Source organism: Suricata suricatta, chromosome 9 (assembly GCF_006229205.1).
Source record: "Suricata suricatta isolate VVHF042 chromosome 9, meerkat_22Aug2017_6uvM2_HiC, whole genome shotgun sequence".
In the NCBI taxonomy this organism is placed as follows: domain Eukaryota; kingdom Metazoa; phylum Chordata; class Mammalia; order Carnivora; family Herpestidae; genus Suricata; species Suricata suricatta.
The window spans coordinates 82,569,832-82,583,834 of NC_043708.1; the positions used below are offsets into that span (position 1 = coordinate 82,569,832).

General features: G+C 38.1%; 1 protein-coding gene across 6 annotated transcripts in view; it reads right to left on the reverse strand.

Annotated features, from left to right (window-relative positions):
* ZNF106 (zinc finger protein 106) overlaps positions 1–14,003 on the reverse strand; it is a 61,823-nt gene that overhangs the window by 22,377 nt on the left and 25,443 nt on the right. For 4 of the 6 annotated variants that reach the window (XM_029950946.1, XM_029950945.1, XM_029950941.1 and 1 more), the window contains exons 4-7: positions 8,985–9,185; positions 3,784–5,967; positions 2,091–2,724; positions 765–834 (exon numbers count right to left, since the gene is read on the reverse strand). In XM_029950946.1, the coding sequence (XP_029806806.1) occupies positions 765–834; positions 2,091–2,724; positions 3,784–5,967; positions 8,985–9,185 (3,089 nt within the window). The remainder of the gene's footprint in view (positions 1–764; positions 835–2,090; positions 2,725–3,783; positions 5,968–8,984; positions 9,186–14,003) is intronic. The other 2 variants (XM_029950944.1, XM_029950947.1) reach the window with 2 other exon arrangements.

Here is a 14,003-nt window from a genome sequence, read left to right on the forward strand (position 1 = left end):
TTGCTGGGTCATAAGGGAGTTCTATCGATAGTTTTCTGAGGAACCTCCACACTGTTTTCCAGAGGGGCTGCACCAGTTTACATTGCCACCAACAGTGTAAGAGGGTGCCCATCTCTCCACACCCTCTCCAACATCTATAGTCTCTTCATTTTAGCCACTCTGACTGGCGTGAGGTGGTATCTCAGTGTGGTTTTGAAGAAATTGGGGTCATTCTTGACCCCTACCTTATCCATCACATCCAATCATTTCCCATACTAGCCCTTATATTGGAAAGGGTTCAGAATCAGTGGAAAGCAAGAATCAGAAGCATATCAATGAGGGAGCCACTCCAATAACTTCTCTCAATTCAAATAAGAGAAGTAACAAAGATGCCCCAAAATGTAAATTGAGAGAAATGGCTATAAATAATCAAGAGACACAAAATCGTTACCAAACGGCCTATATTCCTCTTCATCACTGAAAAGGCCCAATGGAACTTTCTGACTTATACTCAACTCAATTTGTCCAAGATATATATTAACTTTAGCTTATGGGTCTATGTGGCCTCAAACATTTCTTTTATAGCTGCAACTGGATATGGGAGAAAATCAACCTTTTCTACACCATTAAGCAAGATAACAAAATGCAAGATAGCAAAAATGTCAAAAAATAATAATAAATGTGCGATCAGTATTTGATAACCCCAAGCCATACTGTGTCAAGTTGTGCAAAGGCTGAAATGCTATAAGAACAATTTCTTTCTGCCAGAATACTTTGTACTGTACCTTTCTTTCCTTTAATTTTCCTTCTTTTATTTTTTCTCTCAAGACTTGGGAGTTCAGGAGAAGATCCATCCTAAGAAGATAAAGAAAACAAGTAATATGAAATGTGGAAAAGCCATTACCTAGGAAGGAAAAAAAAATCAATTCTAAGACTGTTCTACATTAGTATCATCTCTCATAGGATAGTAGGAATCTCATGCACACACTATGAACTCAAATATTAGTTGAATGTATCCAATTTAAAACAAAATAAAACAAACCCCCCCCAAAAAACACCCCAGAACAGAATCTAAGGTCAAGTGTCTTCCTAGCATCCTAGACGTGGTGAATCCCTAGGCAAAGCATTTCACTTTGGTAAAGCATGGCATAGCTAGATAGAGGTATGGACAAAGCCAGTAATCCACATATCTGATTTCACTGTGGCATAGTTTCTATTTTACTAGAAAATCTTCATAACAAAATCTTTACAACAAAAGGCTAAAGTCTGTCAGACAGGCCCCTAGATATTAGCCTTGTTTATAGGACAAACTTTCATCCAACAATATCCACTTACAGTGTCTAAGTCAAAGGGGCAAAGTTGGAAGTTGAACTCAAGCCTACAAGCCAAACTCTTAACTACTCTGCTATAGTGCCTCATTATTAAAGCAAATAGTCCATTTTCCCACAATGCCACATTCCAGACTGTATCACTACCAGCAACTCTTTCTTTTCAGAAAGAGTTCCTGAAAGGGCTAAGCAGTATTAGTGACATATATGCCAGAAGAAAAGTGGTTTCGCTAAAAGATGGATTCTGAAAGGGCCAGGCTGTACTAAGGTACAAAACACTGAGTGACAGAGAGTAAAAATATTTCTAAGACCATGTTCACATAGATGCACTCTCATTGTATTAAAACTACCTTAGTGTTAAGCCCAATTGTCTTGGTCTAAAAGCATTCATGGCCTACAAATGCAACACTCAGAGTGCCTTTCTTCAGGGCCAGTACAGAATGCATCATGAAGACATATATAGTTACAGCTGAAGACATGGCTTACTCCTCAGTCAGATGATAGAAAGAATCATTGGCTTAGAGACTAGTTTTAGAGATGACTTCATATTTTCCTAGTACTGTACATTCATATTCACTGACATCTATCTTAGCAGAATTACTCAGTAAAAGAAACCAGTAGGATAAGAATATGAAAGGAAGAATAAGAGTCTAACAAATCTATTCCAGAGTAGGGAAAAACACAACCCAGACTCTCAGGAAAAATTTAACAGTTGAATCTTTCTTATAAGAGCCAAGTCAGCACATGACACATCCAACAACAAGCAGGGGCAATCATACTCACTCCAGTGGCTCTTCGTTTCTTCCTAATACTCTGGCCGTCGTTTTGTTCGGCACCAGAGGTACAGCTACTGTCTGTGGCTGCATCTGCCAAACTGGAGATGGCGAGGGCTGAGGATGCATTTGATGATAATGAGTTTCCTTCTCCGTTACTCTCCTGGGTATTCTGATTCTCTGAAGGTGGCGAAGAACTCTCCTGGCTGTTCAGGTCTTTTGCCAGATGCATCAAAGGTATCGAACGGTCAGAGGATAATTGCACACTATGTCGCCGCTGAGTAGCAACATTTTCAGCCCTTTCACCTGTTCTTAGGGAGAGAGCCAGAGGTGTCACTTCCTGTTTGAGGCCCATGGTTGTAGTCTGACTCTGTGCAGCCCTCAGTGCATTACTAGGTGAAAAAATCTGCTGAGGCTCATTTTCTTTGCCTGTACCTTCCTCACTGAAGAAGCTGTACACGGAAGGAGCCCTGTCCATGATCACACTGCTCTCAGAAAGGCTTCGCTTCCTTGCCAACCCAGGAGATGAAGAAATGGAAACACCTTCCCAATGGAATCCTTCGAGACTAGACAGATCAGGCTCCTCATCCAAATCCAAGACCTCTTGTTCATTTTGAACTAGAGGCACCATTTCTATGCCAAACCTTAAGAAAGAAAAAGAGAAAAACCCATAAATCAGACAAGATTAAAGAAGAGGGGGTACCATTTACTGAGCCAGCCTCTGCTAAGCAGAGTACAAATGTAAATAAGACGGTTTCTGCCCTCAAAAAGCTGAAGTCTATTAAGTGTCCCAGACATGAATAACGATAGTGTAAGTGTTATAATATAACAAGTACTAAATTACAGATTTGTAAACGGTTATGAGAATACATTTGAGGAAATAAAAATTGAGAGTTTTATTAACATGGAGCTTTTCTAAACCAACCATAATAATTTTTAGCAGCACACAAACCAAAAACAAAAGTATTTACTGAGCATTCATAATTGCCAGGCACAGGGCTAAGGATAAGAACTTTATAATCTCAATACTCAAGTTATAGAAAAGGGTGCACAATAAATATGCTATTTCAACAAGAATAAAAATTAAAGCCTCAAGGGCTATATAATTATAATACAGCAGGTTGATTTTCAAGAAGGAAATCTTATGTTGAATGCTGCTTTACCATTCAGAAAAGTTTAGTATCTCAACATAAGATGAATAGCCAAAATATCACACGAGAAGTATTTTGTGATCACGGATATAGTGCCCAGAATAACCAAAGAAGGGTAACTATTAGTAGATTCTGAGTAAAAGGTCATAAGAAAAGTTACACTTAAAAACTGTACCAGTCATAAAGGAAAAACAAAACAAAGCTGTACCAGTCATTAAGATACATACAGATTTACTGATACACATTTTTATGCTGTCACTTTCTGGCCTCTATAACTCAAGTGATGGACTTCTGATAATTTTTTTTCCACGTTCCCATCTCATTTCATTTCTTAGAGGTTGACGTGCTTCCTTGCAACCTTAATTCCCTGCTAGGAAACACTTTATTGCATTGTTATATACAGTAGTAGTCACTCTTTAATATTTAAACCAGACATCTACAACATATATTTTTTGTAAGCATTTAATTAAATATAACAAACAATTCTCTTGACCAGGTGCAAAGGGTTAAGCTTAAAACAAAGAGAAATGGACACTAAAAAGAGGCACACACCTGGGCAAGCCTTTGCCTAGCTCTTGCTTTTTCTTGGTTACTTGCTGGATGACCTGTTCCCAGTTGACATTTCTCCGGGATGCATTTAGAATCTGCCGAAGGGTGGGCTTGAGCCCGGATTCCTTCTCTGTCTCACCCTTTCGATGCCCACTAATATTGCGTATGCGGCGAGCACTATTGAGGTTTGGCTCAAGAAGGTGTGCTCCAGTTTTGCTCTTTAAGCTGATGTGCCGAGTTAGATCTCTCTGGAGAGAGGCAGGAAAACCAAGCTTACTGAGGTCAGGCAGAAGAGGGCCTGAGGACTGACCGATATCGTTTTTTTGAAGCTCTGTATCCAAGCTCGAACTCTCAAAACCTTCCGTTTCATAAGATACATGAGATTTAACAGGGTCATCAACCTGTGCATCTTCTAGAGAAGTTTTCAAGTCTAGCAGTAAGCCAGAGTGTGGACTGGCTGCAGATGTCATTTGTAACTCAGATTCTTTCTGATGAACTGTTGCATTACACACGTTAGTGGATAGTTTTCTACATGTTTTCAGGTTTTGGTCATCCTCCTCTTTCTCATCAGCGATTTGGGCGCTGCAGGATAAAATTTCTGTAGTTGCAGAACCCAGGACTCCAATTTTTGTTCCATGCTTTTCTGTGTCAGATAGCTCCCCATCACTTTCATCTTCTAATGTGCGTACCTGAAACTCTATCTTCAAAGATCCTTTTTCAGACTCTTCTACATTCCTACTTGCTTTTGCATAGTTCCTGGTCCTTTTAGAAGTGCTAAGAAGTGGATTTTGCAGTGATTCATGACACTGTAGCACTTCTTTGGCTTTTTGTAATGTATCACTTATATTTTTATCCCCAGTTTCCACCTGAGTGCCAAATGTACTTTTATTCCCTTTTAAAACATGAGGACATGAACTTTGCAATTTGGTTATGTAAGACCCATGACTGTCTTCCACAGTGGGTTTGTTCAAGGGATTTGAGTGTTCTCCAGGAAAAAAAGAATTTGTTTTGGTGTTTTTTGAGGGATTCTTTAAATCTGGCTTCTGGGGAATGGATTTAGTGACTGGAATTGGAAGGAGTCCAGATTTCAATGACGGCATCTTACTTAAGTTAAACTCTTGTTCGTGTTTCTCTGTAGTGGGGCAATCTCTCACCGCCTCATAGGAAGCAGTGCAGTCAGAAGACGCTTTGTGACTAAGAGATTCAGGATGTGTTTCTTTTTGTGTTTTCAGTGTTGGGGAATTATTTGTTCCATCAATCTGGGGCTCTGCTGCTCCTGCAGTTGTCAAGCTAAAGCCAAAAAAAGGCTTATCTATCACTTCTGACTTGTTACCAGTGACTTCCTTCATTCCGGATTGTAAATCCAGAGTCTTCTGGGAAGGGTAAGGAGTCCAGCGACGGAGCTTTTCCCTTGCTACACTACCGTTCTTCCCACCAATTTTGGAAGCTATGGTATCTGGCTGTTTAGTAGTTTTGCTCTCTAGCTGCTCAAAATTGAAGTCAAGTAAGCCTTCTGAAGGAAACGTATCACTTGTAAATCCTTCAGAAGGCCCTCTATATGTGGCAGCCACACCAACTTTGTCGCTTTCTTGCCGCTGCCAACTGTATCTATCCTGACTGTATTTGCTTGACTTAGACTTCTTGTTCCACAGCATAGGTAGGTCTTCCATCTGACAGTTAGAATTTCTGTTTCTGCCTGGCTGAAATTTGTCTCCGGGGCCACTGTAATTCCAACTATTTGTACTACGTACACTGGATTTCCAGTTTCCGTTACTGCTGTTCATATGCCAGCTGGAAAAGCCACCTGTTCCTTCAGAATGCCAGCCGGAATTCCTTCCTGTACCACTATGATTCCAATCTACCGCTCCACTGTTTGCATGCCAACCACCTCCGGAATTACTATGGTTGTGAAACCAAGTCGAGGAGCCTCCTGCAACACCCTTATGCCACCCAGAACATCCTCTTAGTCCACCATTATTCCTCAAAGAATGTGGAAAGTTGTTTTTCCTAGTGTTATTAAAGCCATCTTTCTCCCACTTCCAGTCTCGATGAGGAGGTCCGCGATGATGCCATGTTGGCTGACTGTAGCTCTCTCTGTCTTGGTAAGGGATTCGGTCTTCTCGTCTCCATTGGGGTCGCCTGTCATCAGAGTTTATTTCTTGGCTGCTATTGGAAGGATCATCTTGTCTGGAAGAAAAACAATTCTGTGTTAGTGATTTAAAGTAATTACCATGCTTCCTTTAAAGGCATAACCCATCAAACTTCCCTCTGCCTATCTCCTCAGCTACTTAGAATGTATAAGAGTCAGTGTGCCTGGATGGCTCAGACAGTTGAGTGTCCGGCTTCAGCTCAGGTCATGATCTCACAGTTTGTGGGTTCGAGCCCTGTGTCAGGCTCTGTGCTGACAGCTAGCTCAGAGTCTGGAACCTGCCTTCAGATTCTGTGTCTCCCTCTCTCTCTCTGACCCTCCCCTGCTCATGCTCTCTCTCTAAGTAAATAAAACATTAAAAAAAAAAAAGAATATATGAGTCTATTTTTATTTCTAATAGTGGTGTTTTCCTATCTTTAAATGATATTGCTAAATTCATATTTCACAACTTACAGATTTAGACATTAAACAATATCCCATTTCTGCTATCACGCCAGAAATATTAAAAATCTGACATTTATACTATCCTCCTTTTCCTGCTCCTGCTTTTCTTAGCATGTTCTGGGACTTTTGTCCCTATCATCCTATTATTATTTTCACATTATGTAGCTTTTTGAAAATAAGCACAATTGTATCTTGTAGCTTTGGCTAGTTATCATAGTAAATATAACCTAAGTTCTGTTGCTCTTAATACTGTAGATTCTTCCAGCCATAGATTCTTTCTGAAAAACCCAGTTTCTTAATTTGTTTTAAATGCTAAGATTTCACTTTGTATAATCACTTTCATTAATAAACACTTTATCAAGCACATACTCAATGATTGTTAGTTGTGAAAGAAAACTTTTATATACAGTTCCTGTTCCTTGAAAGGCTTACAACCTAGTTGAGAAAATAAGGCCACAAACAGGAGCAAAATAGCACATACCAAATAAGCAGTACCCACGATCAGTGCTATAAGGAGCTTCATGAGCTAGAGGTTTTTATTAAAGCTACAGCTGTTTTAACTATTCGTGTTAGACAAGGAGCCCACAGAAATGTGAATACACTTAAGTAAACATCACAGGAATCGGTGTAAAACCACTTTCCTGTACAAACTGCCTGCGGTATGCCTGGCATAGTGCTTAACATGTGGCAGGTGCCCAAAAAATCAAATTAATACTAGCTAAAATTTACTGAGTGCTTACTAATTGCCAGGCATTTAAAGCACCTTATATAGATTATTCCATTTAGTTCCCAAAGCTCTGAAGCAATTATTTCTCTTATTCCTACTTTTTGGATGACGAAACAGAGAATTAGAGAGGTTGAGTAACATGCCTAGAGTCAGACAGCCAGTAAGTGGACAGGAGAGATCTGTTTGACAGACTGACTCTGGAGTCTACACTTTTAACTGCTAGGCCTTGATAGACTGAAAATCCCCAAACTAAGTTTCTGATATTGGACTCCCTCCTCTTAACTTGACTTAAACTCAGTTGGAATCTCTTCCTTTTTCACAAAATGGAATTAAAAGCTAATATACCTGAAAGCTCAAACATCCACTTACATTATGAATTAGAACCATTTCTAAACAGGAGACCCCAAATTGCCAGGTGATAAGTGTTATTACATACATGTACAGGATTTTTTTTAACACCATTGACCAAACTGCTTTTATCTTTTGTTTCTAAACAGTATACAACTTTTGACTTCCAAGGAGATTATAGACTTGACTACACTAATGGGACCCAGAAATGGGAGAACTGGGCAATAAATCTGTCACAAAACAGAATTCCTAGATCAGCGTGAACTGGCTAGATTGAGGGGACAAAGGCATGCAGCTAAATCCATAGCCCAGAAAAAGTTATCTATATTAAAAACCTCATGAAGGAAAAGAGAAAAATATGTGGAGGAATAAGTAGATAACTATAAATAAATCAACAAAGAAGTATATCAGAATATTCAAAGAATATTAACTACAATGTAAATGTCTAATTTACTGAGAAGCTCTTTTACCTTCTGACTTAATGTTTAATCATTATTTACACAGATAAGGTAATACTGGCACAAGTGTGAAAGAAAAAAATAAAAGTCTCCTAGAGGCTTCAATACCCTAAACAAGAATAAACTACAGCTATACTGAAAGTAGTAACAATGACATCTGAAGGACTAAGCCTGGTTTAAGAACCAGGCTGCTACTGACATTTTAAGACTAAGAAACTATCCTTCAAGGACTTGTTCAAAACGCTTGTAGCATATACTACAAGTAGAGAAGACTACTAAACCACTAACAAAGATGAAGTGCATACCTGGTATAACTAGTACTCAGAAAGAAACTTTAAAATTTTGTATTAGAATGTGTAATGTTTCTCATTATATTCTAAGACTTGAAAAAATCACCCAACCTCTTAACTGGTTCTCTCTCTTACTCGTATCTGAAAATTTCTGCTTCATTAATTAAACTTTTTAGACCACAACTCAGTAATGTAAAAATACAAAAGCCTAATGCCCGAATTATAGATATAGATATAAATACAAGCTGGAAAACTTATATTGCTCAAATGATCCTGACATTGTCAAACTTAAAATACAAATTTATTCAATAAATAATTACTGAAACACTACATAATAAGAACAAAAAGCACCATGTTAATTCACTTCAGGCAAAACCTACTTTATTAATGGATAGAGTAAGAAATACAATATATATGAAGGAAGCTTATATACTAATATCTTTCCACTAGACATTTTGGGTATCAAATAAAACAATTCACTGGTATTCAAAAAAAACTGGAATAAAAACAGTTCTAAACATGGTTATCAACGGTAAAAATTTCAGATATGTAGCAACCTTATAGTTAACATTATGGAGGGAGAATACGGAGTTGTTTTTTTAAAGCAGATAGTACAGTAGTTCAAGAGAGGATTCCACTGATATTTTATGCATAAGACAACAACCTCAAGCTAACCTTTGCAATTAAAATAAGTTTGAAAGTTACTGGCTGAAAAGTACGGAAATGGAAAATGTATTCTCAGCATGTAGTTTCAGATAGCCTTTTTAAAAATCAAAATAATTACTCACCGACTTTGTTCTTTCCTTTGTTTTATTAACTGAACGAGTTCCTTGTCAAAATAATCTTCTTCCTCTTCTTCTCCCTTTCCATCATCTTCTCTCTCTTGTGCATCAACGTTATCTTTGTGCAACTGGCTAGAAATGTGCTTTGCGTATGCAGAAAGACCCACTTCTGTGACCCCGCACACTCGGCACTCATGACTACTGTCCCTAGGGAAAGAGGGAGATGAGGGACATTCAATTCTGCCCACTGGCATGGCACACTCACCAGATCTGTTATGGTTTCCTCTGAAGAACACTGCACACTTTGGCACAGCGAAAGATTAGTGCTTATCAATTTCAATGCTCCTTTCATCACTTTTAATAAGTTTGATCATTAGTTATTTTTGAAATGAACTTAAGACTCTTTTCCAGCAATCAAGAGGCAATACACTTCAGAATAATGTAGTTTAGGAGGAGAAATCTTCTTGAATTGCTGTACTTAAAATCTTGCCAGAGGAAACATGGTGAAAGGGGAGGCAGGGCAGGGGGCTCAGAGCAAACAGGAGTTGCTCTAGAGCACACCCATGATGCCAGCTGCACTCAGAAGCCTGGTAACAGCACTTCCATTTTATCTCAGGCTCAAGAGCTTTCTCCCAGTGAAAGTTAAGGGGTGGAGAAAAGAGCAGGCAGCCTAGCCAATCCCAATGTGGTAACTAAATCTGACCAGTTGGAGCTCTGCCTGGAATGTGCAGATTCCGGACCCCAGGGCAAATGACAGGAGGAGTCTCAGCAAACTTTTTTGGTCTGGATGATACATGTGACCTACATTCTGCTTCAGAAGGGCTTATTTAAAGGGAATGGAAAGCATTTCAGTTGTAGGAAGTTAACAGCTGTGCTAGGCAAATGGTTTTTCTCAAGTTTCAGAAAATGAAAAAGTTTAGAGAGAAGCAAAACCATTTCTTGTTCAGAAAGAAAATTGAGCAGTTTTTTTTTCTTCTACTTTACACAGTTAATGGTAACTCTTATACTTGGCCAGTTTTAAGAAACCAAAATCTTGAATCGACATCCAGAGGTATAGTAGATAAATGCTTTAACTGGTTTTGTAGCTTCCTGAAATCCCATGGATGGTTCAGCTGTCTATGCAGTCACTGATGGGAAACATCTGAACACCATGGCCACAAGTGTAAGGAATGGACAGTAATATCCATTCAGTAATCCAAATGGGCTTAACTCTGTACCATTTGTCTTGGGTTTACACAAGTGATTATTTTTGTACTTCCTATGCCAATCTCTATTATTTATTTATTTTATAAGAAGAAGTTTGTTAACATGAATATCCTATGTGTACATGAGAGATAACCAAGGAAAATTAGTAGCTGTCCTAGGTAACCCAAGTCACCAACTGAAATACCACCTTCAGCTAAAGCAAAAGAAAGAAAAGCAGGAAAGAGGAACCGTTATGGAGGTAATCAGGAAAAGCATGGAAAACATTGGTAAGGGTAGTTACATAAAATTAAGTTGGTGCTTTCTCCAGTGATTAAATTCTCTACCTATGCCAATCTTAAAAAAAAAAAAAATTTCACAGGCGCCTAGGTGAAGCAGTCAATTGAGTGTCCAACTTTTGCCCAGGTCATGATCTCACAGTTTGTGAGTCTGAAGCCTGCATTGGGCTCAATGCTATCGCCATCCTCTGTCCCCCGCCCACTCCCACCACCCTCGCTCACAAAAATAAACCTTAAAAAAAACCAACACAAAAAGACATCATGTTTTTGATAAGACACACAGACACACACCATGCACAACAATGCTCCATCCTCCCCTCAAGTATATCTATAAAGACATGGTAGAATTCATATCAATTAACCAGAAGAGAACCTCAAAACTGAGCACTTCATTTACTAAAAGATGGTTTCTGTTACAGACCACCTGAACATTTACTAACAACAACAACAACAAAGTGGGTGGCTCATTCAGTTAAGTGTCCGACTTCGGCTCAGATCACCATCTGGCGGTTAGTGAGTTCGAGCCCTTGGGTCAGGCTCTGTGCTGACAGCTCAGAGCCCGGAGCCTGCTTCAGATTCTGTCTCCTCTCTCTGCCCCTCCGCCACTAGCATTCTGTCTCTCTCTCTCTCAAAAATAAACAAACATTAAAAAAAATTAAAAACAAAAAAACAAAAAACCTAATTGAATAACTACAAAATTCTGGGCATCATGCTAATTATATGGTTAGAGCTGTCTAGCATGACAAAGGAGAAATAATGTAAGTTAAAACACAGCTTTCCACTTTGTAAGAATCATGAAAAACACCTCATAAAAATGGAGAAAATTCACAAGTTTTCCCCTTTTCTGAACTTTGTAACCTCAAATGCTCTTGATACAATATGTCTCTGACATTAAGATTGAAGAGTTCTGACCAGGTTCCCTGAAAATCTCAATACTATTATCCTGAATATCAATATTCTAATCCTCCACAAACTTAAATCCATTATTTCACTGAGCGTTTTCCACTAAACAATAATTCTCAAATTCCTCCAGGATACCCATAGTCTTCTCTCATAACTAAAATTATGGTAGGTTATTCAAAGTGAATGTTAACTGTGGGGGGCATCTGGGTGGCTCAGTCGGTTAACTGTCAGGCTTCGGCTCAGGTCAGGACCTCACAGTTTGGTGTGTGAATTCAAGCCCTGTTATCTGGCTATCTACTGTCAGCACAGAGCCTGCTTCAGATCTTCTGTCTCCTTCTCTCTCTGACCTTCCTCCTCCAGTCCACACATTCTCTCTCTCAGAAATAACAACAGTTAAGAAAAAAAAGTGGATGTTAACTTGTCACAGAAATCAAGCCTTTTCTCATGACAACACAGAAAGAAGTTAAAAATATGTAAGTATAAATCTATCCAGCATCAGAAGAGTCTGAAGACCACAACTAACCTAGAATATATAGTTCACACTATAATAACAATTTGAGTCATACTTATAGAGGTCTTGCACCATTGTGTTGTACCCCTAAAAGTAACGTAACACTTTGTGTCAACTATGCTTCAATTAAAAAAAATTTTCTTTAATTTACATCATGAAGTCAAAAAGAAAATACAAATCAAGTACATTTTCTGGTAGAAAATCTTTTTGGCTTTAAACTCTCTGCAACTATGAAAAATGTTTTAGTCCACTTTTTTCCCTAAAACCTTTAGAATACAAAATTATATTTTATAGTACCAGGGACATCATTCCAAAAGGTTTGTTGTTGTTGATAAGTTTTTAAAGTTTGGGTTTTCTTTATTTTTAAGAGAGAGAGAGAGAGAGAGAGAGAGACAGTATGAGCAGGGCAGGGGCAGAGATAGAGAATCCCAAGGGAAAGAATCCTCTGTGTGCCAGCACAGAGCCAGGTGCAAGGCTCAAACCCCCAAAAACCATGAGACCATGACTTGAGCTGAAACCAAGAGTCAGATGCTTAACTGACTGAGCCACCCAGGAGCCCCCAAAGGTATTTTTTTTAATAGTTTATTGTCAAATTGGTTTACATATAACACCCAGTGCTTCTCCCCACAAGTGCCCCCCACCATGACCATCACCCCCTCCAAAAGGTATTCTTAAATAAAATTCTGGATTATACCCTTACTTCTAAAATGCAGAGAATTTTTCTCATGTCCAAACCATCAAAATCTCTCTCTCTTTACAGATATTACTGGAGGACTGTACTATTTAAAATATTAAGGAATGCATGTATGGACAGTATTTAACTCTGTTAAAAATAGACATCCATAACCATAAACCTACAGCCTGCAATCCCCAAAGCACAGGCATACGTTGGATATGAAACAAACACTCAAACATATTTGTAAAACATATGCGATTTCTGTGTAAGAAAGGATATTAACCAGAGTACTAAAGTTACATTTAATTTTTAACAATTAATAAAGTTATATTTAATACCTGAAACATAAAAACATATAAAAACACCTGAAGAGATCCTCTCCAGAAGGGTGCAGGAAATAAGTGCAAAGAAAGGTTAACACTAAAAGCAAACTATCCAAAACCAAAGGTCCCTAACATTTTTCTTACAGATTAATTCTCATTTAAAAGAGAGAGAGAGAGGGGGAGGGAGAGAGAATCTTTGCCAGAAACATCAAAATGAGAAAAAAGAAAATTCACATTTATCTTGGCAAAGAACAAGGGGTTAGGACGATCACATCTCTTAAAAATGCAAGCATGCTGAGGTCTACAGGCAAGCATATTACCTGTTCTACGTAAAATACGCATTAATGCTTCGACATATGATGTAAGGGAAACCACATATTTTAAAAAGTTAATAGCAAATTAAGTAATATTTTAATGATGCTATTTCCCAATTCTCTATCAAATAACAAGTAGAAATACTATTTTGTATAACTACATAAGTAATTATTGGGGGGGAGGGAAGTACTGTTTTACTTCTTGACTAATAAAAGCAAAAACTATCCTTGGGACATTTAAAGGAGGGCCCAAATTAACTTCATCCTGTTACCACACAATTTCCTCTCATGTGTGAAAGGCAAAGCCTTAAGATATTCTACCCATAAGCTTTTCTTTATTAAGCTGGCTCTAACTATACCACAACAGCTGGTTGATAAATAAAAGTTGTGCCCTTTTAATAGCATTTATCTGTAGAAACAGGCCATGCATCTGAATAAGCACAGTGGGGAAAAATAGGGGAAGGCTCCAGATGTCCAAAATTGTGAGCCAAATAAGAATGTCTTTACTTCTCAATCAAGTTTGGACTCAAAACCAAAAAATATGCACTTTACATTTCTTAATCAGATCACAACTAAAAATTAGAGTGATACAAATATAAAGAGAAAACAGTCTTAACATCAGAAAGCCAGTAATTAAACATGAATTCCACAGAAAATAATCACAAACTGATAAGAGGAAGGAAAAATAATGACTGATAACTATTTCTCCCTATAAATTAGGGATTAACAGCTTGTCACTAAAGTAAATGCTCCAAGTAAATGATTTTTCAAATTTTGTTTTTTATAGTTTTATCAGCTGTTTTTCCTTGCTATCTGC